The sequence below is a fragment of the Papaver somniferum genome, chromosome 8, assembly GCF_003573695.1.
Source record: "Papaver somniferum cultivar HN1 chromosome 8, ASM357369v1, whole genome shotgun sequence".
Lineage (NCBI taxonomy): Eukaryota > Viridiplantae > Streptophyta > Magnoliopsida > Ranunculales > Papaveraceae > Papaver > Papaver somniferum.
The window spans coordinates 166,216,272-166,242,919 of NC_039365.1; the positions used below are offsets into that span (position 1 = coordinate 166,216,272).

Consider the following 26,648-nt stretch of genomic DNA (forward strand, 5'->3'; position numbering starts at 1 on the left):
CGGCATTGCGGCATGGCTGGCAAGGTTGGTGCATGCCAGTGGCACGGTGGGGTGGCTGGCATGGTTTGTGCATGCTAGCAACACGATGGTGCAAGTGGCGTCTGGCGTAGCCATGGCCACTAAATTTTTGGCACGTTTGTATTAGACTCAAACTTGGTGTGGCAACATCAGTTTCAATGGCCACATTAATACCAATGTTCTGTGGAACATTGTTGGCGTAACAACTTTTCCTAAATTAGGGTTTGGCATGTCGAAACCCTAAATAGCGCATAATGCGTGCGACATGCGGTATGTGGTCGTGGATGGCTGAGATGATTGTCCCAAATTCAATATAAACCATTTAAGTTGGCTAGAAAAGTTGGATGGCTGAGATGATTCACATAAATTTGTGTTAACTCATGAAATTTCGTAATCAGAAAATTCAGATGTGGGACCCTCACTAAAATCGTTGTAGAATTCTCGTACGAATTCGGATTTTGACGGTCCTCCCCTCCTTTCTGATCAGAAAAGAATTTCCTACCTTCAACCATGGGAATATTTAGGTTTTGAGCTCGTTTAGGAGGTGAAAACATCCCGACAGTAAAACTCAGGAAGAATTCAGGAGGGATTCTGTCAGTTTTCAGCCATGACCTAGCTCGCCTTTTATGTTGTATCTCTTAGCTCGTTACTCCGATTGATTTGAATTTTTAGTATTTTATGCTAGACATCCATACGAAACTTTTGTATTGTATCTCATACTAAAACTGTTTACCAAACATTCCCAGTTGTTTGTACAATCTTTGGAAGTCAATTTGGCATGGTGGCCACTTGACGCAATTCCACCTCTTTTAATATTATGGCAGGTTTAGAGCAACCTGATTGGTCAATAAAAAGAGGGGGACGGCCAAGTACGAGTGTTGCCATACTTCTGGTGCGCGTGGTAGGTTTAATGCGACCTGATTGGTCGATGGGGAATAGGGCCGGCAAGTATGGACCCGGCCATAACTCATGGGAGTGTGGAAGGTTTAAAGCGACCTGATTGGTTGATAAAGGAGTAAGGGCCGGTTGGGTAGCATGGGGAGTGTCCAAGTGGTGCCGGCTGGCCTATGGCATGGCCACGCTTCCTCTCATTGTTGCTCTTACTCCGCGGCTCCTTTATTCTTTGCTTTATGATTTTGGGTAGGACTTTGCACCTACTAATCCATGGCGGATCAATTGAGTAGACTGGGATTGTTTGCTACATGCACCAGTCTGGATAAATTTCATGTGAACATATTAAGTTTCCCAATAAATATGTTAGTGGAGAGGTTGAACACTCATCACTTTACATGGCTCCGTTTCTTTGCGGAGTGACGACACATTAAATGTGAGGTTTTACAATTTTAACCCTGAACTAAAAACCACCATCAACATTAAGTCCCCTGCTTAGCACGTAATAGTAGCATTGTTGCAGTGTAAGCATGAGATGGTGACATATGAGGATAAAAATCGAAAGGGAAGATATTAAGATATTGCCAGGAAAATTCGACTAGCCTTGGCATGAGGCATGAGTAGTCTATGATCCTTGTGTTGGCATACTTCTGGCTTGGCCACAGGGTGTTGATGCCATGTAGTGTTTGTAGAGAGCCTTGAATACAAAGATGAGTGTTGAGGTGGTGGAGCCGTCAGTACTATAATGTATTGAGGCAGTATGCATGACAACACAGTTGTGAGTGTTGGGGAATTTGTATGTCTCAACACTAAAAGGAGGATGTGTTGAGGCAGTATGCCTGACAACAGAGTGGTGAGTGTTGAGGATTTTACACGACTCAACACTAAGAGGATGGATGTGTTAAGTTAGTATGCCTTGCAACACAATAGTGATTGTTGAGGAATTTACACGTCTCAACAAAAATAGGAAAGGTATGTTGAGGCAGCATGCCTGGAAACAGAATAATGAGTGTTGAGGAATTTACACGTCTCAACACTAAGAGGAGGAATGTGTTGAGGAAGCATACCTAGCAACACAGTAGTGAATGTTGAGGAACTTACACGTCTCAACACTAAGAGGAAGGATGTGTTGAAGAAGCCTTCCTAGCAACGCAGTAGTGAGTGTTGAGGAATTTACACGTCTCAACACTAAGAGGAAGAATGTGTTGAGGAAGCATGCCTAGCAACACAGTAGTGAGTGTTGAGGAATTTACACGTCTCAAAACTAAGATGAAGGATGTGTTGAGGTAGCATGCCTGGAAACACAGTGATGAGTGTTGAGGAATTTACACGTCTCAACACTAAGAGAAAGGATGTGTTGAGGCAGCATGCCTGGAAACACAGTAGTGAGTGTTGAGGAATTTGCACGTCTCAACACCAAGAGGAGGGTGTGTTGAGGCAGCATGCCTGGCAATACAATAGTGGTGTTGAGGAATTTGCACGTCTCAACACCAAGAGGAGGGTGTGTTGAGGAAGCATGCCTGGCAATACAATAGTGGTGTTGAGGAGTTTGTATGTCTCAACAACAAGAGGATGGTGTGTTGAGGTAGCATGCCTGGCTACACAGTAGTGAGTGTTGAGGAATTTTCACGTCTCAACACTAAGAGGAAGGATGTGTTGAGGAAGCATGCCTGGCAAAACAGTAGTGAGTGTTGAGAAATTTACACGTCTCAACACGAATAGGAAAGGTGTGTTGAGGCAGCATGCCTAGCAACACAATAGTGAGTGTTGAGAAATATACATGTCTCAACACTAAGAGGAATAATGTGTTGATGAAGCATGCCTAGGAACATAGTAGTGAGTGTTGAAGAATTTACACATCTCAACACTAAGAGGAAGGATGTGTTGAGGCAGAATGCATGGAAACACAGTGGTGAGTGTTGAGGAATTTACACATCTCAATACTAAGAGAAAGGATGTGTTGAGGCAGCATGCCTGGAAACACAGTAGTGAGTGTTGAGGAATTTGCACGTCTCAACACTAAAAGGAAGAATGTGTTGAGGAAGCATTCCTAGAAACACAGTGGTGTGTGTTGAGAAATTTACACGTCTCTACACTAAGAGGAAGGATATGTTGAGGCAGCATGCCTGGCAACACGGTGGTGGGTGTTGAGGAATTTACACGTCTCAACACTAAGAGGAAGGATATGTTGAGGCAGCATGCCTGGCGACACAGTAGTGAGTGCTGAGGAATTTACACGTCTCAACACTAAGAGAAATGATGTGTTGAGGCAGCATGCCTGGCAACACAGTAGAGAGTGTTGAGGATTGGCACGTTTCAACACCAAGAGGAGGGTGTGTTGAGGAAGCATGCCTGGAAACACAATAGTGAGGGTTGAGGAATTTACACGTCTCAACAGTAAGAGGAAGAATTTTTTGAGGAAGCATGCCTACCAACACAGTAGTCAGTGTTGAGGAATTTACACGTCTCAACACCAAGAGGAGGGTGTGTTGAGGCAGCATGCCTGGAAACACAGTAGTGATCGTTGAGGAATTTGCACGTATCAACACTAATAGAAAGGATGTGTTGAGGCAGCATGCCTGACAACACAGTGGTGAGTGTTGAGGAATTTACACGTCTCAAAACTAAGAGGAAGGATGTGTTGAGGAAGCATGCCTAGCAACACAGTAGTGATTGTTGAGGAATTTATACGTCTTAACACTAAGAAGAAAGATGTGTTGAGGCAGCATGCCTGGAAACATAGTGGTGAGTGTTGAGGAATTTACACGTATCAACACTAAGAGGAAGGATGTGTTGATCCAGTATGCCTGGCAACACAGTGGTGAGTATTGAGGAATTTGCACGTCTCAACACTAAGATATTTAAAATTTATTGAATATGCCTAATAGATATAAAACATTTATTTTAAGGATATTTACTTAGCTCTGTCTCATCTAGGCATGTCCTTCGCGCATGATTTGGCTTTGGGTATTTTAGGCTCCCCCTTGAGTGAGAAGCATCAGGCGTAACTGATGACATCAGGATAATGACGGTTTAATAGACGGAAAAAAGTCCCCAGGTCTTTGATGGGATGAAACAAAAGGTGGCCACAACTATGAACCTTGGCTGGCTGCAATCACGATCCTTTACAGGGAGGAGTGTGGTGCCTACGGGTACGAACCTTGGAAGGAAGGAGTGTGGCGGCTACGGCACAATCTTTAGCATAAAGGAGGCGTTGAAGCGGCTTCGGCTCTTGGAGAGGACGTTGAAGCTTATGGAGAAAAACGCTAAAGCTTCGGCTTTGGATCCTGAAGAAGCTTATGGAGAGAACGATGAAGCGGAGCGGCTGCTGGAGCGAGCGTTGAAGCGGAGCCGCTGCTGGAGAACGCTGAAGCGGAGCGACTTCTGGAGATAATGTTGAAGCGGCTCCTGGAGAGAAACGTCGAAGAGGCTCCCGGAGAAAACTCCAGTAAGGGCGCTATTAACCCTTGACTTCGAAAAACGACTTGATACGATATGGCATATGGGAAGACGATACAAATAGTGTTGGTCGGCAAGTCGTGTTTTTCTCCTCATGGGAAAGAATACGCTTTCTATTTGATTTTCCTTTGCAACTCTCAGAGCCTTGAAGGTTACAATGTTGAATTCGTGGGATGCGTCAATCAGCGTGCTGTCAAACTCGACATCCTTCAAGTTAACAATGGTTATGAGTCCCCAGTTCCATCTATTAATCGTGCTTTCCAGGAGAGGTTGGGGTTTGGGAACGGCTTCCCTGGCTGGAAACAGATGCTTTCCATGATGCAGTGCGGTTGAGGGATGCAAATATGTATTGACGCCGCGCCTTGGAGAAATACAGAATCTCACATAAATGTTTCATCATAGACTGCACGATTTTGTGGGTGAAGTCCCCAGAAATCATGCAAACGGGAAGAAGGTCTCTGTGAACTCAGGAGGGTTGCTGATTTTCTTTGCCTCGATTTTGGAGAAGTCGTTCCTGATCTTCATGTGTGATGAAATTGGATTGCTGATTCCCTTCTACTGAGCGTTCAAGAGCAACGGGAGCCTCTTCATTTATAAAGGCGCAGCCTGCTGAAGTGCCTACGCCGGATGTTAAAAGTATTCCTTGTCAGGGGTTGACGTGACTCTTGTGGTAGCCGCTCCGTTAGTATCTTGAGGAAAATAGGTATCTCTTTCTGAGTTGTAGCCATGTATGTTTGAGCCTTACGAGAACCTTTTGTATTTCCATCAAATCAATAGTGGTAAGAGAAGATCGGCTTCTTCTGGCTCCTCCAGTCTCTCGTCCTGATGGTGGAGTAGCAACGGTTCTGGTGACGGTTGGAGATGTCACACTTGAAGAAACGTTGGGGGTAGCGGCATAGGCTCTGGCTCTGGTGATCAAAGGTGTAACGGCTGAAGGGACATTTTCCGCGCCGCTGGTGTTGACAGGTGGTGTATCAATGTCACTGGAACGAACGTTAATATCGAAGATGATTTCAACGCTAGTGTTTTCAGGGTTTGTTGCCGATCCGGATTTGGGTTCTACCATCTTGAGATCGGAATTGAAAAATGAAATTCGAAATTGGAAATTGATATTGCAACCGAAAGATTAATCTTCCACTGTGGTCGCCAATTGTTTGTGGGTGAAAACAGTTTCTGCCGATTTTGGTAAATTCGTGTGTGTGGCTGAAAAACGAGTCTAGACCCTAAACAATACACTGTATGGGAGTACTTTTGATTCGAGAGATCAGTTTGTACAATCCTGGTCTAAACCAAGAAATGGTCGTTCCAGGCTTGCTTCGGTCACAAAGTGAAGGAGAGGGTTGGTCTTAGGGAGGGAAGCGAAGAGAGAATTGAGACAAGAATCATTGATTCTGAAGGTGTGGTTGTTTATGACTTGTATTAGAAAGTATAACTAGCAGAATTGATTCTCCGACCCAAACTTGTTGTCTAGTGGTAAATAGGTGAAACCTATTTATACAAGTCAGAATAAAACGTACAATGGTCTCGTGAGAAGTGGAAACGATTGAGTGGTGGAAGAGTAACGTGTAACGTCAGGAATTATGCTTCCATAATGAAGGAGGTGGATCCGTTTACACCATTACTTCTTGACATTACTAACTGCCCTGCTTTATGACACTTTCTTGTAACGGGCGTATTGCACGCCACACGTTGTAAACCGCTAGACCAATACCCTGATGAGTATCCCCCAGTTTGAGACATGTTTGATGTCTCGAGTGTTTTCGTGGAAACATGTAGCACTTTTTCACGTGTGGAAATTTAAAATCAAGAGACTTGCCGCAGGAAAATATCATGTGATTTTATTAGGTTCGTCTTGGATGGTCGCATAAAAGTTGCCACAAGTCTTCCAGTTCGGTGGCGAACTTGGATGGCTGAGATTGCATCTCATGAGGAAGGGTAGTTGTTGATTATGGCTCCCTTATGTTGGCGCCTGATAATGGCACAATGGCTTTTTAGTGTATGTCAGTGGCAATGCGGCATGGCTGGTATGGCTCGTGCATGCTAGTGGCACGGTGGTTCAAGTGGCGCCTGGCGTAGCCATGGCCACTAGATTTAGGCGGCTGGTCTCCTAAAACTGCCACAAACCTGTCATCTCGGTGGCAAACTTGGATGGCTGAGATTGCATCTCATGAGGATGGGTAGCCCTGATTATGGCTACCTTCTGTTGGCGCCTGATAATGTTACAGTGGCGCTTTTAGCGCATGCCAGTGGCGCGGTGGTGCAAATGGTGCATTGCGTAGCCGTGGCCAGTAGGCTTAGGTGGATGGTCGCCTAAAGTTTTCCACAAGTCTGTCAGTTCGCTGGCAAACCTGGATGGCTGAGATTGCATCTCATGAGGAAGGGTATCCATTGATTATGAATACCTTTTGTTGGCACCTAATAATGGCGCAATGGCATCTTCAGTGCATGCCAGTGTCATTGCGTCATGGCTGGCATAGTTCGTGCATGCCAGTGGCACGGTGGGGTGGCTGGCATAGTTTGTGCATGCCAGCAGCACGATGGTGCAAGTGGCGCCTGGCATAGCCATGGCCACTAAATTTTTGGCACGTTGGTGTTAGACTCAAATGTGGTGTGGCAACATCAGTTTCAATGGCCACATTAATCCCAATGTTTTGTAGAACATTTTTGGCGTAGAAACTTTGCAATTAGGGTTTGGCATGTCGAAACCCTAATTAGCGCATAAGGCATGCGACATGCGGCATGTGGCCGTGGATGGCTAAGATGATTGGCCCAAATTCAATATAAACCATTTAAATTGTCTAGCCAAGTTGGATGGCTGAGATGATTCACATAAATTTGTGTTAACTCATGAAATTTCGTAATCAGAAAATTCAGATGTGTGACCTTCACTAAAATCGTTGAAGAATTCTCGTACGAACTCGGATTTTGACGGTCCGCCACTCCATTCTGATCAGAAAAGAATTTCCTATCTACACAAGCGAGAATTTTTAGGTTTTGATCTTGTTTAGGAGGTGAAAACTGCCCGACAGTAAAACTCAGGAAGAATTCAGGAGGGATTCTGTCAGTATTCAGCCATGACCTAGCTCGCCTTTTATGTTTTATCTCTTAGCTCGTTATTCCGATTGATTTGAATTTTTAGTATGTTATGCTAGATATCCATACAAAACTTTTGGAATGTAGATCATACTAAAATTTTTTACCAACGTTCCCAGTTGTTTGTACAATCTTTGGGAAGTCAATTTGGCATGGTGACCACTTGACGCAATTCCACCTCTTTTAATATTGTAGCAGCTTTAGAGCAACCTGATTGGTCCATAAAAAGAGAGGGCCGGCCAAGTACGAGTGTGGCCATACTTCTGGTGCGTGTGGTAGGTTTAATGCGACCTTATTAGTCGATGGGGAATAGGGCCGGCAAGTATGGGCCCAGCCACAACTCATGGGAGTGTGGCAGGTTTAAAGCGACCTGATTGGTCGATAAAGGAGTAAGGGCCGGTTGGGTAGCGTGGGGCATGTCCAAGTGGATCCAGCTGACCTATGGCATGGCAACGCTTCCTCTCATTGTTTCTCTCACTCCGCGGCTCCTTTATTCTTTGTTTTCTGATTTTGGGTAGGACTTTGCACCTACTAATCCATGGCGGATCAATTGCTTAGTCTGGGAGTGTTTGCTACATGCACCAGTCTGGATAAATTTCATGTGAACATATTGAGTTGCTCAATAAATATGCCAGTGGAGAGGTTGAAAACTCATCACTTTACATGGCTCCGTTTCTTTGCGGAGTGACGACACATTAAATGTGAGGATTTACAATTTTAACCCTGAACTAAAAACCACCATCAATAGCTCCATACACAAGGCCTTTGCTGGTATTGAGTTACAAGATGATCATGTTGAATCCCCTGCTTCTTTACCTACTTCAGCCAACTGGATTCCAGACTCTGGAGCAACAAATCACATGATAAGTTATCCTAATCTTCTTACTAATACTTATGGTTATACTGGATCTTCACAGGTCATGATGGGAAATGCTAAGATCTTATCCATTACTCATGTTGGTGTAACTATTTTATCTACCCAACATAAGAATTTTAAACTATCTAGGGTATTCTACATTCCTAGCTTGAAAGACAAATTGCTATCTATAGCCAGATCTACTAAAGACAGTGCTTGCTTTTTTGAATAGCATGATTGGGGTTATTTGATAAAGGATGTTGTGACAAATCAGGTTCTTTTTCGAGGTTCCATAGCTCAAAATCTATATCCTATCAAGTCTCTTCAAGTTCCCTCTCCATTTTTCTTTCATGCCTCCACTGCTCCTCCTTCACAAATTTGGCACAACAGTCTTGGTCATCCTGCTAACAATAAAGCTTACTTCAAAAGCTGTAGAATCTTTCTGTAATTCTTGTCAGTTAGGCAAAAGTAAAAGATTACCTTTTCATTTGTCTAGTAGAGTCACTTCTGCTCCTTTGGAGCTTATCCACTGTGATGTATGGGAACATGCTTCTGTCTCTTCTCTTTCAGGTTTTAAATACTACATTATATTCATAGATGATTACATTCGTTTTCATTGGATTTATCCAATTAATGAAAGCAAAAACTGATTGTCTTGTAGCTTTTCAGCATTTTAAACATCTCAATAAAAATTTGTTGGGCACCAAAATCATTTCTTTTCAAACTGACAATGCTTATGAACTCACCAAAGGTCCCTTTAAACTTTTTCTTCATCAATGTGGAATTTCTTTAAGACTTTTCTTTCCACATACCTCTCAGCAAAATGGCATTGCTTAGAGAAAACACAGGAACATTATAGAGGTTGGACTTACACTTCTTTTTCAAGCACAAACGCCAAAATTCTTTTAGCATGATGCTTTTCATACTGCCACCTTTCTTATCAACTGATTGCCTACTAAAGTGCTTAGTTTCTCTTCTCCATATGAAGTTCTGCTTTCCAAAGCACCTGAATATTATTTTCTCAAAGTTTTTTGATGTTGTTGTTTTCCCTACTTAGGTGCTTACAAGACTGATAAATTGAGTCCTAAGTCTTCCTCATTTACCTTCATTGGATATAGCCCTTTAAACAAGGTATATAGATGTTATGAAAATTCCACTGGAAAAATCCATACATCAAGACATGTTATCTTTGATGAAACTCATTTTCCTTTTTCAAAAACTCTTATATCTGCTCCTCTTGACAATTCAGTCACTCCTTCTTCTGAGTCTTTTTCATCTCCTGTCATTGATTTTTTGCCTCATCCTTATGCTCCTTCTTCAATTGTCACAAGATCTAGGATTGGAACCTCTAAGAAGAGCAGTTTCCTGATTTTATTACTAAACATATATATTGTTACACATCCACTTGATATGGATTTTACTTCTCTTCTTCATAGACTGAGCCAAAGTATATTAAGAGCGTTATGAAGATTCAAGTTTGGGTTAAATCTAAGAAAGAAGGACACACTGCCTTAAAAGATAATGACACTTGTGACTACATGCCTTATCATCCTGGTATGAATGTTTTGGGTTGTAAACGAGTGTATAAAATGAAGGTAAAGGATGATGGGACAGTTGAAAGATGTAAAGCTAAGTTAGTGGCTAAGGGGTATGATCAATTATATATGGTGTGGATTATTCAGAGACTTATAGTCATGTGGTTAAGGCTCCAACAATTAAAATTATTCTTATAATTGTTATGTCAAGAGGATGGCCAGTTAAATAACTTGATGTTTCCAATGCATTTTTGCATGGAAACTTAAATGAGTATGTCTTTATGGAACAACCTGAAGGGTTCAAATTACCTGGTAAAGAACATTATGTTTGTGACTAAAAAACATCACTATATGGCTTGAAACAGGCACCAAGGGCCTGGTTTCAGAAATTCAGCAGCAGCCTGATATCTTATGGTTTTCGACATTCTAAGTGTGACCATTCCTTGTTCATTTTTAATTCTTCAGCTGGTATGATGTTTCTTCTCCTCTATGTAGATGATATCATTTTGACAGAGAGTTAAGATCAGTTAATTTCATCTCTTACTTCTTATCTTAGTTCTGAATTCAAGATGAAGGACTTAGGTGACTTGCATTATATTCTGGGTATTGAGGTCTCTAGAAACTACAAAAACTCTACTATGTTACTAACACAAAGCAAGTACACCTTGTAATTACTTAAGAAAGTAGATATGGTCGATTGCAAGCCTTGCTCCACTCGAGTTGATAAAGGTGCTAGATGTTCTTTGTATAATGGGGGGTTCCTTAATAATCCCCTGATTTACAGAAGTCTGGTAGGAAGTCTTCAGTACTTGACTATGACAAGACCTGACATATCTTATGTTATCAGCTATGTATCTCAATTCATGAACCAACCTACTGTTGAGCACCTTCAACTAGTCAAGAGGATATTAAGGTTTCTTAAAGGAAGTCTAGGCTCTGGAATTACTATTGGTTCTTCATATTTTTCTATATTATCTGCTTATTCAGATTCTGACTGGGCAGGTTGTCCTGATACCAGGAAAAGTACATCTAGATATTGTGTTTTCTTTGGTACTTCCTTAATTTCCTGGACCTCTAAGAAACAGCCAACAGTCTCAAGAAGTTCAGCAGAACATAAGTATAAAACAGTGGAAAATGCAGCATCTGAACTACTTTGGCTTTCCTATATTTTGAAAAAGTTGGATGTTTGTCTACATCAACCATTTTGTTTGTATTGTAATAATAAAAGTGCTTCTAGTTTGTCCAGCAATCCTGTTTTCCATGCAAGAACAAAGCATTTGGAAATTGATTATCATTTCATTAGAGATCTTATTGTCTTTAAGTTTCTGGTTATTAAGTTTGTTCCTCTTTGAGTCAACTAGCTGATATCTTTACCAAAAGTTTGGGTTCAGACTTATTCTTCACTTTGATTTCCATGCTCATGTATTTCAAGCATACTGAGCTTGAGGAGGATTATTAGAGTTTATTTTAGTGTATTACAGTATCCGCATGCCCTTATCCTGTTTATCGGTGTAGTTATGTCTATATAATGTGTGGTCTGTGAGAATACTGTACTAGTCTTACACGTGTTATATATTCCTTGGTTAGTACTATAAGTACCGTCTGTAACCTCTCCCTGTATCTGAAACTGTTCTAATGATTCATTAACTTTAACTTTACTCTGATTATATCACACCTACAAAAACAAAGAAAGATACAGTTCATTTGGATAATTCACGGTTTTGAAGACGAAAACTATCGGTCATCCTATCCAACCAATTATTTACACCCAACAGTATCAGCCACATGAAAGTATAAAACCTTTCTCGTAAGATGAAAACCCACTTGACCATAGTTGTAGTTGCAGGAAATCCTACAACCACATCCTTATTGAAATCTATAGATTAACTCAAGTAATCATCATCAAACTCATAAGAACATTCATTGAATCTTTAACTTGGATACAAAATTATGAGAGAACTCTAACTTGGAGACAAACAATCTTTTTCTCTCCTAAATTCTTTGTCTAAGCTCTCAAAAAGATCTCTCTCAATACAAGGTCGCTTGATCCCTTATATAGGGGTTTACATAGTGGATGACAGCTAATAAATCCCTTATTTTCGGATCTGACGTGCGTCATTTACGCACGCTTTCATTGACTCTTTTCGCACAAATTCTATAACCTCGTACAATCTTTACACTTTACTCGTGATTAGGCTGACGTCATCTGGTGCGTCATTCTGAACAAGCTTTACGCGATATTCTTCGCTTAGTCTTGGTGATCATTATTTCGCATACATTATTGGTGTATGGTATTTTGTATCTACATTTTGCCTCTTCTCACGTCGTTTCTTTGGAAAAGAGAGCGATGTGAGAACCTTCAATTTATACTGTCGCGCCCATTCATCTTTTCGTATTCTTCTCTGCCGACACATTTCCCTAATTTAAGCATGTCAAGGTACGTGTGTCCTTTTATCCATTCATTATCTGACACGTCTCTTGTAACTGCCTCTTCCTATCCTTTCAGTTTCAATCATCGCATTAATGGAGTAAATATCTTGGGAATCGGGAGTAGATCTCTTATTTACTCTCGACTGTCTTCTTCCTTATTATTTTTATTCTCTGCAACTTATTATTTTCTTCTGCTACTGTTCTTCTGATTCAACCTTTTAAAATTGATCTCCATCTTACTCTGTTTTTATTCTTTTCTCCACCTTTATCTTCTTATCTCTTCATCTTCGTGCTTTTACTTCCCATATTTTGATCATCATCCTGATCCTGATTTATTTGATCATCTTTGATTATCGTTTTTTCAAGTTCCCCCATTCCCATACTAAAAAATGCCTCAAGCTGGATGGAAGAACGATAAAGAATTCGATAGAATTCAAGAGGAGTTCAAAAACAAGGGTTTTACGTTATCTGTTCCTCCTAATTCAAAATCCACTTTTACTCTTAACCCTAGATGGTTCTCGCTCGATTACTGGAATGACCAAAAGATCATCATTTCAGTTGGACAAATCCTCGCTGGTCTTTCCATTCCCCTCTATAATCCTCAGATTCCTTTATTCTATAGGATCCTTTCTGATGTGAGATTCTCATGTGCGGTCTATCAAATGAGCGGAGATTGTATCAGAATTATGGTAGAATACGCTCGTCGTGCAGCTGGATTAGAATCCCTCTACCCCAAAAAAAGGCTAGAAAATCGGAGTATGCGGACTTATAGGACAATCCTGAAGAGTATACAGTAGAGAATTTCTTCACTCAATATGATATTGTTATCGTGAAGCATGAGTCATTTCGTTGGGGTGTTCGCTTGCAAAGGAAGGATGGCATTGCGAAAGAGAATAGAATCATGCGAGATATTGATTTTCATGACAAAACCAACAACTCCACCCGTCATTCAAAGGATGATCGCTGGAACGTCTTCCCCATCATCCTAAAAGGACCTTACATTTCTGGTGTTAATGCTGACGGATCAATTAATCCTCTTCCTGAGGGCTTTCCCGTTTACAATCCTTGGGAGTTCAAGTAGACAGAGAGGGAGACTGTGGTATGTTTTTCATGATTTCGCTTGTTTTACTTTTCATTATTTACTCTATTTTTTTTTGCTCTGCTAATCTTTAAGGAATTTCATATTGCTAAATTGAAGAAGGATCTAAGGCTTTATGGGAGACAGAGCACATTGGAAGCACTACATTCGATCACTGACGATGTAAGAAATACCTTCTCTCATATTTTAACAATATTGTTGCCTTTGTTTCTTATCTTCGTCTATGTGCGAAGGTTGAAGCTGGAGAGGTTGGTGGTTCTGAAAAAGCTGTAGGTGTTAAAAGTAAGGGTACAATTTGCGGCAAGAAGACTGCTTCTAAATCCTCTTACAAGAATCCTTCAAAGAAGCGGAAAGCTCGTTCTCCCTCTTCTTCAAGTTCTCAATGTAGTGATGATGATGATGATGATAATCTTCTCGCTGAAGATCCCTCAATCAAGTCTTCAATGGACCAACTATCTGGTATCTTCTCTGATTCTATGTCAGCAGTCGGAAATGGTTCCTTAACTCGCGCATGTAATACCCTTGCGAAGATATTAGATGATCCCACTTTGGACGATGATTCCCTTCGCGGGGTTGCCTCAGCTTTGAGTCCAAGTTTTCAATACTCACTTGGCTCTATGGTAATTGTTTATGCCTTCGCACTTTCTTTGGTAGTGTTTTTATGTTGTATGTCCTTATACTCATCTTTTATCTTCGCAGGTGGCCCTTTCGTCGTATGCGATTTCTTCAGATTATTAGAGAAGACTTCGCAAGTTTGAGGCTGAAAATATTAAACTCAAGGCCCATATTTCCACTCATGAGGATTATTCGTCTGATCTTCGCAAGAAGAATAGTCAATTAGAAACTGACGTTTCTTCTTATAAGAACCATATATCCGATCTTCATAAGAGAAACGAGCAGTTAGTTGGTGCGTAATTTTTTATTTATTTTGCCAATATATTTATCCGTAGCTTTCGCTCCCCTTGTAATTATTTATTCTTGCAGAGATTTACAGCCTTACTGATGAGGCATCTTCTTTATTTTTCTCCCTTCATTATCTTGTCGATGATGATATTCTCCTTGAGCATCTTAATGTTTCCCCAAATAACCTTGTTGATGACAAAATAAAATCCCTTTCCCTGGAAGAGCTCAAGGCGAAGTACCAACTTCTTAAGACCGATCACAGGAGTTCTCTATCTACAAGTAAGGGTTTTAAACGTCTCTTCTTGGAATCCAAAGAAAGGATTAAGGTTTTAGAAACAAGAATTAATACTCTTATTAATGAGAAGGATCAGGTTGCTCTAAAAGGTGCTAAAGCTTTGAAGAAATTTCAAGAAACCATCCTTCAAGTTCAAGTAGAGCGAGATCTTGCTCTAAGAGAAAATAACGCACTGATCGAGTGAGGGAATTGGATTCGCTCCCATCTTCTTATAGAAAATGAGGTCGAATTTGACTGGGTTGCTAGAGTTTTAGATAATGCTAGGAATTATTTAGTTATGAATGTTAGTCTTGAATCGGATCATACTTCCTTGGTTAAGGATATTATTTCTAGTAAAGAAGGTTGTTTATTTTACTTTCTTATTTGTCATTTTTCAAAAAATATTCTTAAACGATGTTAACCTTCTGATCTTTTTCCGCAGAGGCTGAAAAGGAATTTCGCGAGAAGATTAAGGATCTTGAGGCGAGACTTGCCGCTTCTGAAGGTCTGGAGGCGAAACTCGTGACTCCAAATATTGTAGGCTTAAGAAGCAGTTGGTTGTCACCGTTTCCAATAATAGCAAGGATGTTATTCGCGTCCGTGATGCGGCTATTAAGAAAGTCTGTGCTGATAATGGCATTCCTCTTTCTCAGTATAACCTTACTGAGGTTCCTCCCAATGAAAGTTTCGATATCTCTGATAGCGAAGGAGAAGATGAAGAGTATGAAGAAATTGATGAAGAAGATACCGATTCTAAGACTGATGAAGATAACACAGGTGAGAAGTAGCTCTTTGTTCATGCAGATCCTTTTTATCTTGTCATGCTTGTAAATTCTTTGTAAGTTCTTTGTACATCAGATTTTTCTAACTTTTGAAACTTCTACTTCAATGCAAACTCTTTAAGTATTTAAGATCTCTTATTGTAAATTCTCCTTGTGATATACCTGCGTTAAAAAATCTTTCTTTCTAACAGTTGGAGTTAATTTGGTGGTAATAACATGTATACTACTATTTACTTATGATGAAAAATAAAATGTGCGTAAGTTTATCATATGGGGGAGAATAACACCCTTTTATATGCTTGCATTCCCATACTTGCCTCTATTATTTGCCATCATATGAGTTATAAGTATTGAGTGATAAAAGATTACTTGTTATTATGTATGTGTGTATTTAACTTGTGCAGTGATGTAGTATGTGTCTATTTGTCTCAATTACCTTGTCTTACCTCATCTTATGTGTGTACCTTGTTTTGTTGCCAAAGCTATATTTTGTTTTAATGTGTCATATTTATACATCTTCCGACTTCTGCTTGTGGGAAATACCCCTTCCGTATGCGATTATATCCGCAAGCTTATATCCAGCAAAACAATGATTATTAACTTTTGCCTTATTTTTCTCATGAGGTCTTATTTTTCCTTCCTGATTAAAGGTCTTATTTTGCCTAGTATATGTCTTTTTTTTCGTGCGACGAGATTGCAGGAGGTGTTTACACTTTCGTGCAATGACCCATTGATCTCGCCTTATCATCTTCTTGTATTATTGCCTCTACAGGTTTTATCGTCGCACAAATACGACAAGCCTTAATACTCCCGTGAGTAAAAAGCCTCATGATATTTGCGTCTTTGACACAATTCAGCTCCCTAATGGAGGGGTCTGTATATTCCCCTTGGTTTCCCCTTCAAGGAAGCTTACCCTACCGGGTTAGGGTGGGCTCCTCCCATACAGTGATGCAACAACCAATTTTTTTCGCGGCCTCTTATCCCTCTGACGATATGTCTTATGGTTACAAGACCGCACCTTAATTGGGGTTTCTTCGGACCGAGTGCATCATAGTCAAGACTTGTCAAGAGAGGCCAGGTACGCTCCAGATGCCCCAGGCACTCTTGACTCAACCGTGTACCTCGGCTCCCTGATCGAGTTTCTGCACTCCTTAGGAGAGACCTTGTCACCTTAATTTTTCAATTTAGGTACCTCTCGTGGATGGGCTTTTATTTCACCCCAAATCTCCATGACTCAAGCTCCAGGGTCGGTGTAGATTTCACTTGAGCCATGCTAACTAGGTTTTCCCAATTATGACGCGCTTTAGGTCTTATTATTGCCTCTTGTTATATGCAAACTAGGGTGCACGCTACAATTGGTTACCTAGACTCCCTAATTGGAGTTTCTACTTCTAGTGCCTTCTATTAAGGTCTTATTTTTGCCTTTTTCTGGTGTAATATCATCATAATAAAAAGATGTTTATCACATTCATTTGTATGATTAATATAATTCTGCTATCTTCTTATCTTTTCTTATTCGCATCATTGACAACTGTCTTCTAGAAAACTTTATATATGAGATTTCTTCTTTGCTTCTTTCTCTTTCTGTACTTCCTGAAGTTCGCGTATGTTATCCAATACATTGATTCACATGAGTTCCATTTCTTTTGTTGTGCGAGAACTGCCGCAAAGGCCATATCTCTTCAAATACGTTTGACTCCATAGATCATTAGATGATGTTCCATTCTTCTCATCTGCCAATTCATACTTTCCATCTCCAACTACCTTTTTGATTCTGTATGGTCCTTTCCACATGTTTTCCATATTTCCTTTACAATTTTTCTGATAACGCGGGTTCTTCCTCAATACTAAATCTCCTTCATGGAATTTGTGCTTGTGCTCTTGTGCGGTTGTTATCGCCTTTGTGAAATTTTTTCTTATTTCACCTTAAGTACTGACAACATCTACCATTAATCTTTCACCTCGCTGACTTTCTCGTATATGTTATTTCCAATTTCTTCTCTTGCTTGCGCCTTCTTCACATTTTTCAACATCAATCTCATGGCAGGTTCTTCCTTCAATCAGATCTCCTCTTATTACTCTAACACCTTGAGGGAGTGGGAACTTGATGCATTGATGGAAAGTTGACGCCACTCCTAGAATACCATGTAACCATGGTCTTCCGATCAAAGAATTATAAGGTGATTCTACGTCAACAACGCAGAATACTATCTCAGATGATATGCTCTTTAGAGGAATTCGCATAGTTATTTCCCCCTTTGGCTTGTTGGTTGTCCCGTTGAAACCATAAATCTTATAAGTAGATGGAATTAGTTCTTCGTATCTACCACCCATAGTCTTGTATATGTGATAAAATATAATATCAACTGTCGGGATCAATTAATATCCTATTGATGGCCCATGTGTCCATGTTCTCCTCTTCTTCTTCATCGTTTCTTGCCTTTGGATCAATTTCCAGTTTAACTACTAATAGGTTATCATGTGGTTCTCCTCCTCCTGGTACTTCTTCTGCGGTAAACGAAATAGGTTGGTTTTTCCATTCCTTCAAGGATGATATCTTCTCAAGATTTAATATTTCTCTTCCATCACTTTCTCTTGCGAAAACTCGGCTCAAGATGTTATCATGAAAGTCCTCTATGTTTTTGAATGAATGTATTATGGAATTACAATATATGTTCTTCGCCTTTGCTCCAACTTCAATCAAATATGTATTCTTTCCTTTATCCACATATAATGCATGAACTTCTGGTGGTGGTGGTGGTGGTAGTAGTAAATTCTGTGGTTGTTGTACCAGAAAATGATTTAACTTCCCCTGATCAATCATTCTTAGTATGATCTTCTTCACATTCCTACAGTTATTTGTTGTGTGGCCGTGGAAGCGATGGTAAGTACAGAATTCTCCACTTCTCCTCCATGGCGGTGGCTCATTCCCCATATTTGGTGGTGTTGGTATCTCTTCCATCAAAATTATTGCTTCCCAGATTTTGCCTATTGCAGTATTTAGATGTGGCATCTTTATGTGCTCACAGACTATTTTATTACTTCCTTGACCTTGATTATAGTATTGCTTTTGGCCTCCATACCCTTCTGGCTGGCTATCAAGTCTTTATATCTTATTATTTCCTCCATGATTATTGAACTGTCTTTCTCTTTCAAATTCTTCTTGATCCCGACTACCCATTGCCATTAATTGTTGTTGATCTTCAACCATCATCTTTTCTTGTTTTCCTTGAGATGTGCTTGCGACTGTGTTCGTTATTTTTGGAAGTAGACTTGCATTCCCAGCTTTTGAACTCGTGTTCGCAACAAGATAAGATTCCATTTCATTTTGTTTTTCTTCAAGAGCGATGTACTCTTCCTGATACTCGCGTAGCTCTGTCATTGATATGGTATTTTTGATTCTGAATATTTGTGTGTACAACATGTCTGTTGCGAAGAGTGCGTTTATAAATGCTAGTATGAAGTTTCTCTCATCCACCCGACCAGCCATGTTACTACACATGTTCCTCCACCGCATGGTTAAACTTCGCAAGCTCTCATTTGTCCTTCTTCGTAGACCAAACACCTCTTCTATGCCTGGGCGTAATACATTATGGTTGATATACGCTCCAAGGAATATTGATTGTAAATGGTTAAATGACCTTATTGTTCCTGGAGGTAAGCCTTCAAACCACTTCAGAGCTTCTCCTGATAAGCTGGATGGAAAATACTTGCATAGAAACACATCATGATCTTCCCACTGTAATAAAGATCTCACATAAGCTTTGATGTGTTGTACCGCACAGGTCGTTCCATCAAAAATATTAGTGAACACAGGTAAATTGCATTTAGAAGGTATTCTCGTCATCTGTATTTGTCTTGCAAATGGTGTTTTTCCTGCTTCTTCAATGGCCTCATCTAATTGTCTCCTTCCTCCCTCTCTTCTTGTTGTCATCATTTCTCTTACCTCTGATAACTCTCTTAAGATTTTTTCATTCACCACTTGATCTTGTTGCATTGGATTTTTCAACCTTGCTTGCCTTTCTCTATTTTCTCGCATGTTCTGTCGTATTGCCTCTTGTACTTCTTGTTCTTCTGCTTCATCTCTTCTTCTCCTAAGCCTCTATCTTTCATCCCTTGCGTGCATTTGAGCTTTATTATATCTTTCATCTTCCTCTATGTGATCCTATGGAATTCTTGTCAATTCTCTACCTTGTGGTAAAATCCTTCCCTGTTCTCTATCAACTTCCTCATTATGGTTATGGAGTATGCGATGATGTTCGCGTCTTCTCACTCGATTTTCATAATTGTTATGACGCACAACCTCTTGTAATTCTCGTTCTTCATCTTCTATTTGATAAGCACGAAAGCGCGACGCATTTTCACCCATAAATACATTAGCTGTGACTTATTTTATCACTAATAAACTTGTTTGCAGGCGTTTTTGGGCAATAAACATTTTTGGAAAATTCGGCTCGAAAAGTTGTTTTTGGCACCCGGAGGACACTTGTTATTCGGACTCACAATTTTGGAAAAGGGGTAACCTATTACTATTGGACACTCCACTGGCTAAGGGGATCCCTGATTGGCTTTATACACCCACCTGTTAACAGCACCCCTACTCTGGATAGGGGCCTTTCTTCTTCACGGGAGAAACATTTTTGGCGGGAAAATAAAAGCTACCATGCGCAACATTTCTGTTTCAATTTTGGGAGTTATTGTGTGAGATATTTTCATGGATATGAGTTGGAAACAACCTGTCATGATAAAGCAGGGGTGGTATATGCTTTTTTTCGAAAAAGGAAGAATATCTTCGTGATTTGATAAACATGAAAAGAAAAATATCAAATATTCTGTTAGAATTTCTGGCGTTGGTTTTGGAAGATACGTGAGTTGCAAAAGAAGATAATCTCATAGGAATCATATCTATCAAGTTTGGGAAGAGTTTTGACAGATAATGCACTCGTGAAATTAATGCCCACACGCTGAAACGGAGAAAGAGTAAAAACACGAGAATATCACGGGTATACCTTTTGTTGTCATGAGCTGTTGAGTTATCTGAAAGATCTGCGTGCGGCCTGAAAGTGTTTACCATTTGGGAGATGTAACAACGTGTTTGGATGGAGTTGTCCTACCACGGACGTGTGAAGAAGATACCAAAAAGAAAATATTTTCGGTGGATGGAAGGAATGATTTTTGAAGATTTTGGAGAGTTATTACGAGAGATTTTGTCCCTGTTGAGTATATAAGAAGTGACTGAGTAACACAAAAGGTCATCGAGTGATAGGGGTGAAGAACAGAGGGTTGCAGAGCATATTTCTCTGTTGCTGGAGAGAAGAAGAAGAACATCTGACGCCTACTGACTGTCTCAGAGAACTGTCGTTTATAAACAGTACTCGTAACAGTCAGTTTGGCATGCTTATTTTGAATTTGCAACAACTCTTGTAACAGTGACTTCTGTAACGCCCACACAGAGTTGCATATTCATTGTATTATTAGTTTTCTTCAATAAAAACACCATTTGAGCTATGAATTGTATTTTTGAGTGTGTTTTTACTATGTGGAGCTAAACCCCAACGCTGGGACAATGGAGGAAGCCGAATATCATACATGGGTGAATTTATTTTATTCTTTATTTGACTTTTGCTCTAATTAAAAATTGAATTATGATTTGAATTAATTAGTTATTATTTTATTTGATGGGTCATGCTTGCTTAAATGTTTGATGTCCCATGCTTACGATTTATAACTAATATTTTGAGAATCTACCTTGGCAAAAATAAGAGTCGGTGTTATTTTTATTTATTGAGCGATAATTGTTGAGAATAAATAGTTGAGCCTCATGATATGAATTCGGTGGAATCCTAGTCCCAGTAGCTCTCCTTTTTGTTTATTAAATCTTTAAATTTATTCTTCACAAGTCTTAGAGTTCGAATCTTAATTACTACAACAACTATAAAAAATTCTTATCACTATTATTCTTCTCTGTCTTTCCCTTTCGCGTCTTAAATTGGTATGTGCGTTATTGAATATCTCAGCTTCGTTTTCGCGCTCGTGATGATTTCGTAGCATCTCTCTTTCTTGTAATATCATCCTTTATTGTTCTAAGTCATCATGACGAACTCGATACCGCTGATCGCGTTCTTCACGCCTATTATCTTCATTACCCTCTTGTGTACTGTAATCTTCGCCATGGTGTACGTACCGATCATCTGTTGTTCTGCGATATTCACCGCGTGGATCCTGTAAATCCTCATTTGTCTGAAAGTTCTCGACCATGTTTTCCAGAGGCGGTTCTTGTCTTATATCTCTTCTACTAGACCTTGACCTGGAGCGTTTGATGGAGATTGTAAATGTAATACTCATGTAATTCCAACAATCTTAGTGAAGAACCATGGATGTATATCACATTGATCGAACCATGTAAAAAATCTCATGTGTCCATTTATATTTTTCGTACTTTTATCTTCATTTTCGTATTAAATGAGTTTAGATCTAGAAATTATTATCATAATATCATAAGGGTGTGTTGTGGGATTTCCTGCAACTACATTTTGCCTCTTTTTCCTTGAATATTGCTTGAAGAGCGACCTGTAAGGAAAAATTCGTGTTGGTGTGATTCTTGGAGTGAGTCGCTTGATATTGGTGTAGTCTTTGATATTTGTTGTTGAAGGAACTATGCGAAAGAATACTAAACTTGAAAAGTACGTACTTGCCTCTATTCTTTTGTGAAGTTCCGAAGCTTTGAGAAGTATATCTGAAGTATCAACTCTTGGATCATGCGAAGTATAAGAAGTGTCGATCCTTGAATGCGAATTATAAGTATTACGAACTAATCATGCGAAACTATTGATGTTGTTGATCACAAGTTCTTCATGAAACGATTAATTGTTTTTGATTTTGCCTCTGCATACTTGGTGTTGGAGTAATTGAGATGATGTTAAATGACTTGAAGCTTTAATGGGTTTGGTTCTTTGAAAATTTTGTTGAGCTTGAGTGTGTTTGATTTTGTAAAGATGATGCTTCGTGGGTTATTGATGAACTGTTGTGTGTGGTTTCTATGACATGTCTTCTATTTCGCTTACTCCATTGTTGTTGAGGACTCTTGTTGTTCATGAATGAGCGTCTTCTTTGTTGTTCATGAATGAATGTTTTTCTGAAACAATAAAGATTGTTCACTGAATCTTTCAAACTTTTCCAATATTACGAAGATCTTCTAATTTGTTTTCAAGAAATTCCATCAACAGGGTATATCACACCGAGCTAATTTCTAGCGCCAAAATGTAGTTGCAGGAAATCCTACAACCACATCCTTATTGAAATCTATAGATTAACTCAAGTAATCATCATCAAACTCATAAGAACATTCATTGAGTCTTTAACTTGGATACAAAATTATGAGAGAACTCTAACTTGGAGAACAAACAATCTTTCTCTCTCCTAAATTCTTTGTCTAAGCTCTCAAAAAGATCTCTCTCAATAAAAGTTCGCTCGGTCCCTTATATAGGGGTTTACATAGTGGATCACAGCTAATAAAGTCCTTATTTTCGGATCTGGCGTGCGTCATTAACGCACGCTTTCATTGACTCTTTTCGCACGCACTCTATAACCTCGTACAATCTTCACGCTTTACTCGTGATTAGGATGATGTCATCTGGTGCGTCATTCTGAACAAGCTTTACGCGATAGTCTTCTCTTAGTCTTGGTGATCATTATTTCGCGTATTTTATTGGTGTACGGTATTTTGTATCTACAATAGTTTGTTAAGAACTCAATGCCCTTTAATATTTGAAACGCTCTTCATGTCTTCCCTTCTTTTAAGCAGGTATAACAACCATCCAAAGTCGGCATGGCACTTTCCGATCAACAACAAAAATAAAATTCGCTTGAGATGCAAGTCGTTTAAATAAGCGATGTGCGCCTAATACTGCTTGAGCAGTCATCTAGTATAATGGACCAATATGGAAAATATTTATCTCCGGCAATGCGGGATCATCTTTGAATTAGGAGCTTTAAGACGGTTGGATTCACTGTCGCAGAGCCGTCGCTGAGCATAGGAGCTGGGCAACGTCTTAGGGGCCTCCAAATTTGAGATTTTCGCATATATGCTAGCTTTGATATTCAAAACTAAGTTATTTCAATAACTGTGGTTAAACTCGAGTATGCTGATGTCATATCGTGTGGATCTTATGGTTTAAGAGTTGCTAGTTAAAGTTCCTCCTGCAGTGCGAGATCAAAAACTTTTCCGACCACTGCCTAATAACACGAAGTTTTTCTTACATAAGACTGAAATTACACCAAATGAAAGACGTTTAAAACCACACAACTGACTGTCACAAAATGCGACTAACAGGGGTAACAACTCCCAAAAACGAGAAAGCAAAGATTCGGACTTTAGACTAGACCCCTTCCAATGGGCTTTTTACAAATTCATGATAGAAGATGTGGGTTGGTCTTTATTTAGATGATGAACCATTTGATAAAAGATAAACAACAATGACGACGATGGCGCCAATGGCAACATTAAGTATAGTTTCTCGATTCTTAATTGCAAATTCACGTAGTTGGAGTATTGGAGGCTGATCATCACTTCCATTTCTTTGTCCATAACCTGCCGGAGGTTGATTACTTCCATCTCCTGGTGCAATGCTTGACATAGGTTCATCATACGCGTGCTGGGCGATATGGGTAAGATTATCTAAATCGGTACTTGTATCACCGTGCAATGAGATATTGTAACCGTCCAGCAGTTGAGCGGCTTCTTGTACATCATTCCTTGCTTTGAAAGAAGTCCTGGTTTAAGTTAGATATCTCACTACGTACAAGCTTTAATTAAAAGTTGTTTCGAATATCCCAGTATTTTCCTAATTGGCTAGCTATAGCCTGGTATTTGGTGAAATGAATATGTACCTGCTGCGTCTATTAGAAGGCTCCCATCGTTTCCGGCTTCTAGATACTCAACCACATCATAAGTCTGTTAATTCATTTGCGTAACAATTAGATCAATAACGATGGAATTAAACCATGAGTTGATATATGAGCATCTAAAAGAAACCAAAAGGACAGGGACATGGAAGGGATTCAGATTACGACGCACAACAATTCGAACAGCAAAGCTGTCTGATTCTCACTCAAATGAATTGAAATCTAACAAATACTCCGTAAATTCAATAAACTAACAAACTTACTTGTCCACCGAGCCGTAACCAGCGTATTCCATTAAGGTTAGCACGATTACGAAGATCTGTTAATGCATAAATCCTGTTCATGGTGCTGCACTGAAGAAATTATTTCACTCATCAACGTTAAATCTAACATTGGTTTTCGAATCTCGCCCGGATATATTATAGACAGGAGGAAGACTTTTTTTGAAGAATAAAAAAAGGAAATTGTACACTTCATGTCATGTCCCTACATTGGACCTCTATTTGTATATAAAGCCTCACTTTAGAATATATTTCGAGCATACCTTAGGAAAATGGTTTTCCATTTTCTAGCCATTTCATGGCCATCTTCTCGGTCAGCAAGCAAGATGAAAATCCAGGCAAATGAAGCACCAAATACACAAGCGTGAATTACCTCTTTCTTATCGAATAAAACTTGATTTACTGCATTATGGAAAACAGGGGCGCAGCCAAGATTTTTAGGCTGCGTGAATTACCTCATCTGATTTTAAGTTTACTTACCCATTAAGCGAAGATTTTCATGGAAAAAAACAAGGGGAAGGAAATGTGTTCTTAAACATGCGTGAAGAATTAGTGTGGCTAGTCAGGATATTTCAGACCGAGTCAAAAAATTATATCGAATCGGTCCTAGTTAATGAGTTGATTATAATTCTCGCTTTCTTCGGATCACATTTTACTTTCCCTTTAACAAAAATCAACAAAAATGAAGTTGAAAATATGCCTAAATCTAAAACATTCTTTAAATTAGCTTAAGAGTCAGCTTGACAGAGGTGCAAATGCACACCCTCACACTAGGCCGGTTTCGTCTTATGGTAAAACTGCCCTCATCTGCGTTATGGTAAAACTGCCCTCGTGGAAAGCATCATATAATTAATTTAGTCGGCATCCATGTTTTTTTTATAAATTTCATTTATAATAAAATAAGGTAATATAGACTTTAAAAATGTTAAGATGAAAATTCAAAATATAACTAAAAATTATTAATAAAAAGCAATTTGTGAAGAAAAATAAACCCACTTGTGCCATTATAGTGTAAGCACACCCATCTATGGGTCAGAAAAACAACGTACACCCATCTAAAATGAATGTCATAATGATATGGCGATATGGACGGAAATGTTAATGGCGGGGTTATTTACTTGCGTCTTCGAAACTGAACTAGATTTTGTGCCCCGGGCGTAAAACTTTCTTTTTCTTTCTTTACCATATATTTGTTCTCGAATGATATGGCTTCGCCTCGTCCATCGCGATGCATTTTTGATTTGGTGTGGCTCGACTTCGCCTCGTCCCCATTCCGATGCATTTTTTATTTGGTGTGACTCGGCTTCGCCTCGCCTCCATCCCGATGCATTTTTAATTTGGTATGGCTCGGCTTCACCTCACCCGTCGCTTTAGATATTTTATTTAGTGGGACTCGGTTTCGCCTCGTCCAGTCCGTGTGGTGGATCAATCTGTCTGTATCAACAGTGATGGTTTTTCAAACTGGCGAATAAAAGAACCCTACGCACTGATGGAAGAATATTACAAATAAATCAGATATATATTTAATAGATTGATTATTAAAACCCTAACAAAATGAAATAAATGAGATGAAGAAAGTGGGAAATACCATATGGTCTTAGAAATAATATATTAGAGAAAGTCTAGTCCATTTGACCCAGTCAACTGTCTGTTTGGTCCTATTTGGAAATATAAATTATGATTTGGTCCTAGAAATAATGATTTGGTCCTAGGGTGATGTCATGGATGATGTAATTATCACTAGGTAGTGGCAGAAATACCCTTTTGGAATTCAAAGGTGACGCTCACCATTCAACGTGGAGCGAGATATGAGTTAGGATTTTAAAAGAATTAGATTTAATGAAATTGTACCTAAGAGGCTAGGCCGAGCAGTTACCTGCACAAAAAATACCCTTAAAATCACTAAAAGGGAGGTAGTCAAATTGGATTTCAAATGATTTCCAGAGAGTTTTTAAATCTATTGTTAGTCCATAGAGATTTTTGGAGAATCTCCTGATGTCTCTTGTTATTAGTTAGGGATTTTTTTTAAGTCATTTTACAAGGGGTAGTCAAATGATATTTCTATAGACTTTCATAAAAGATTTATTTCAGCGAATCCCTGAGACTCTCTGAAAATCTAGATA

General features: G+C 39.4%; 1 protein-coding gene across 1 annotated transcript; it reads right to left on the reverse strand.

Moving 5' to 3' along the window:
• Nucleotides 1–23,548: 23,548 nt before the first annotated feature.
• Nucleotides 23,549–24,677, reverse strand: LOC113306878. The gene is made up of 3 exons (XM_026555802.1): nucleotides 24,508–24,677; nucleotides 24,230–24,293; nucleotides 23,549–24,098 (listed from the first exon to the last, which is right to left on the reverse strand). The coding sequence occupies exons 1-3, from the start codon at nucleotides 24,586–24,588 to the stop codon at nucleotides 23,776–23,778; spliced, it is 468 nt and encodes a 155-aa protein (XP_026411587.1). The 5' UTR covers nucleotides 24,589–24,677; the 3' UTR covers nucleotides 23,549–23,775.
• Between the last annotated feature and the right edge of the window lie 1,971 nt (nucleotides 24,678–26,648).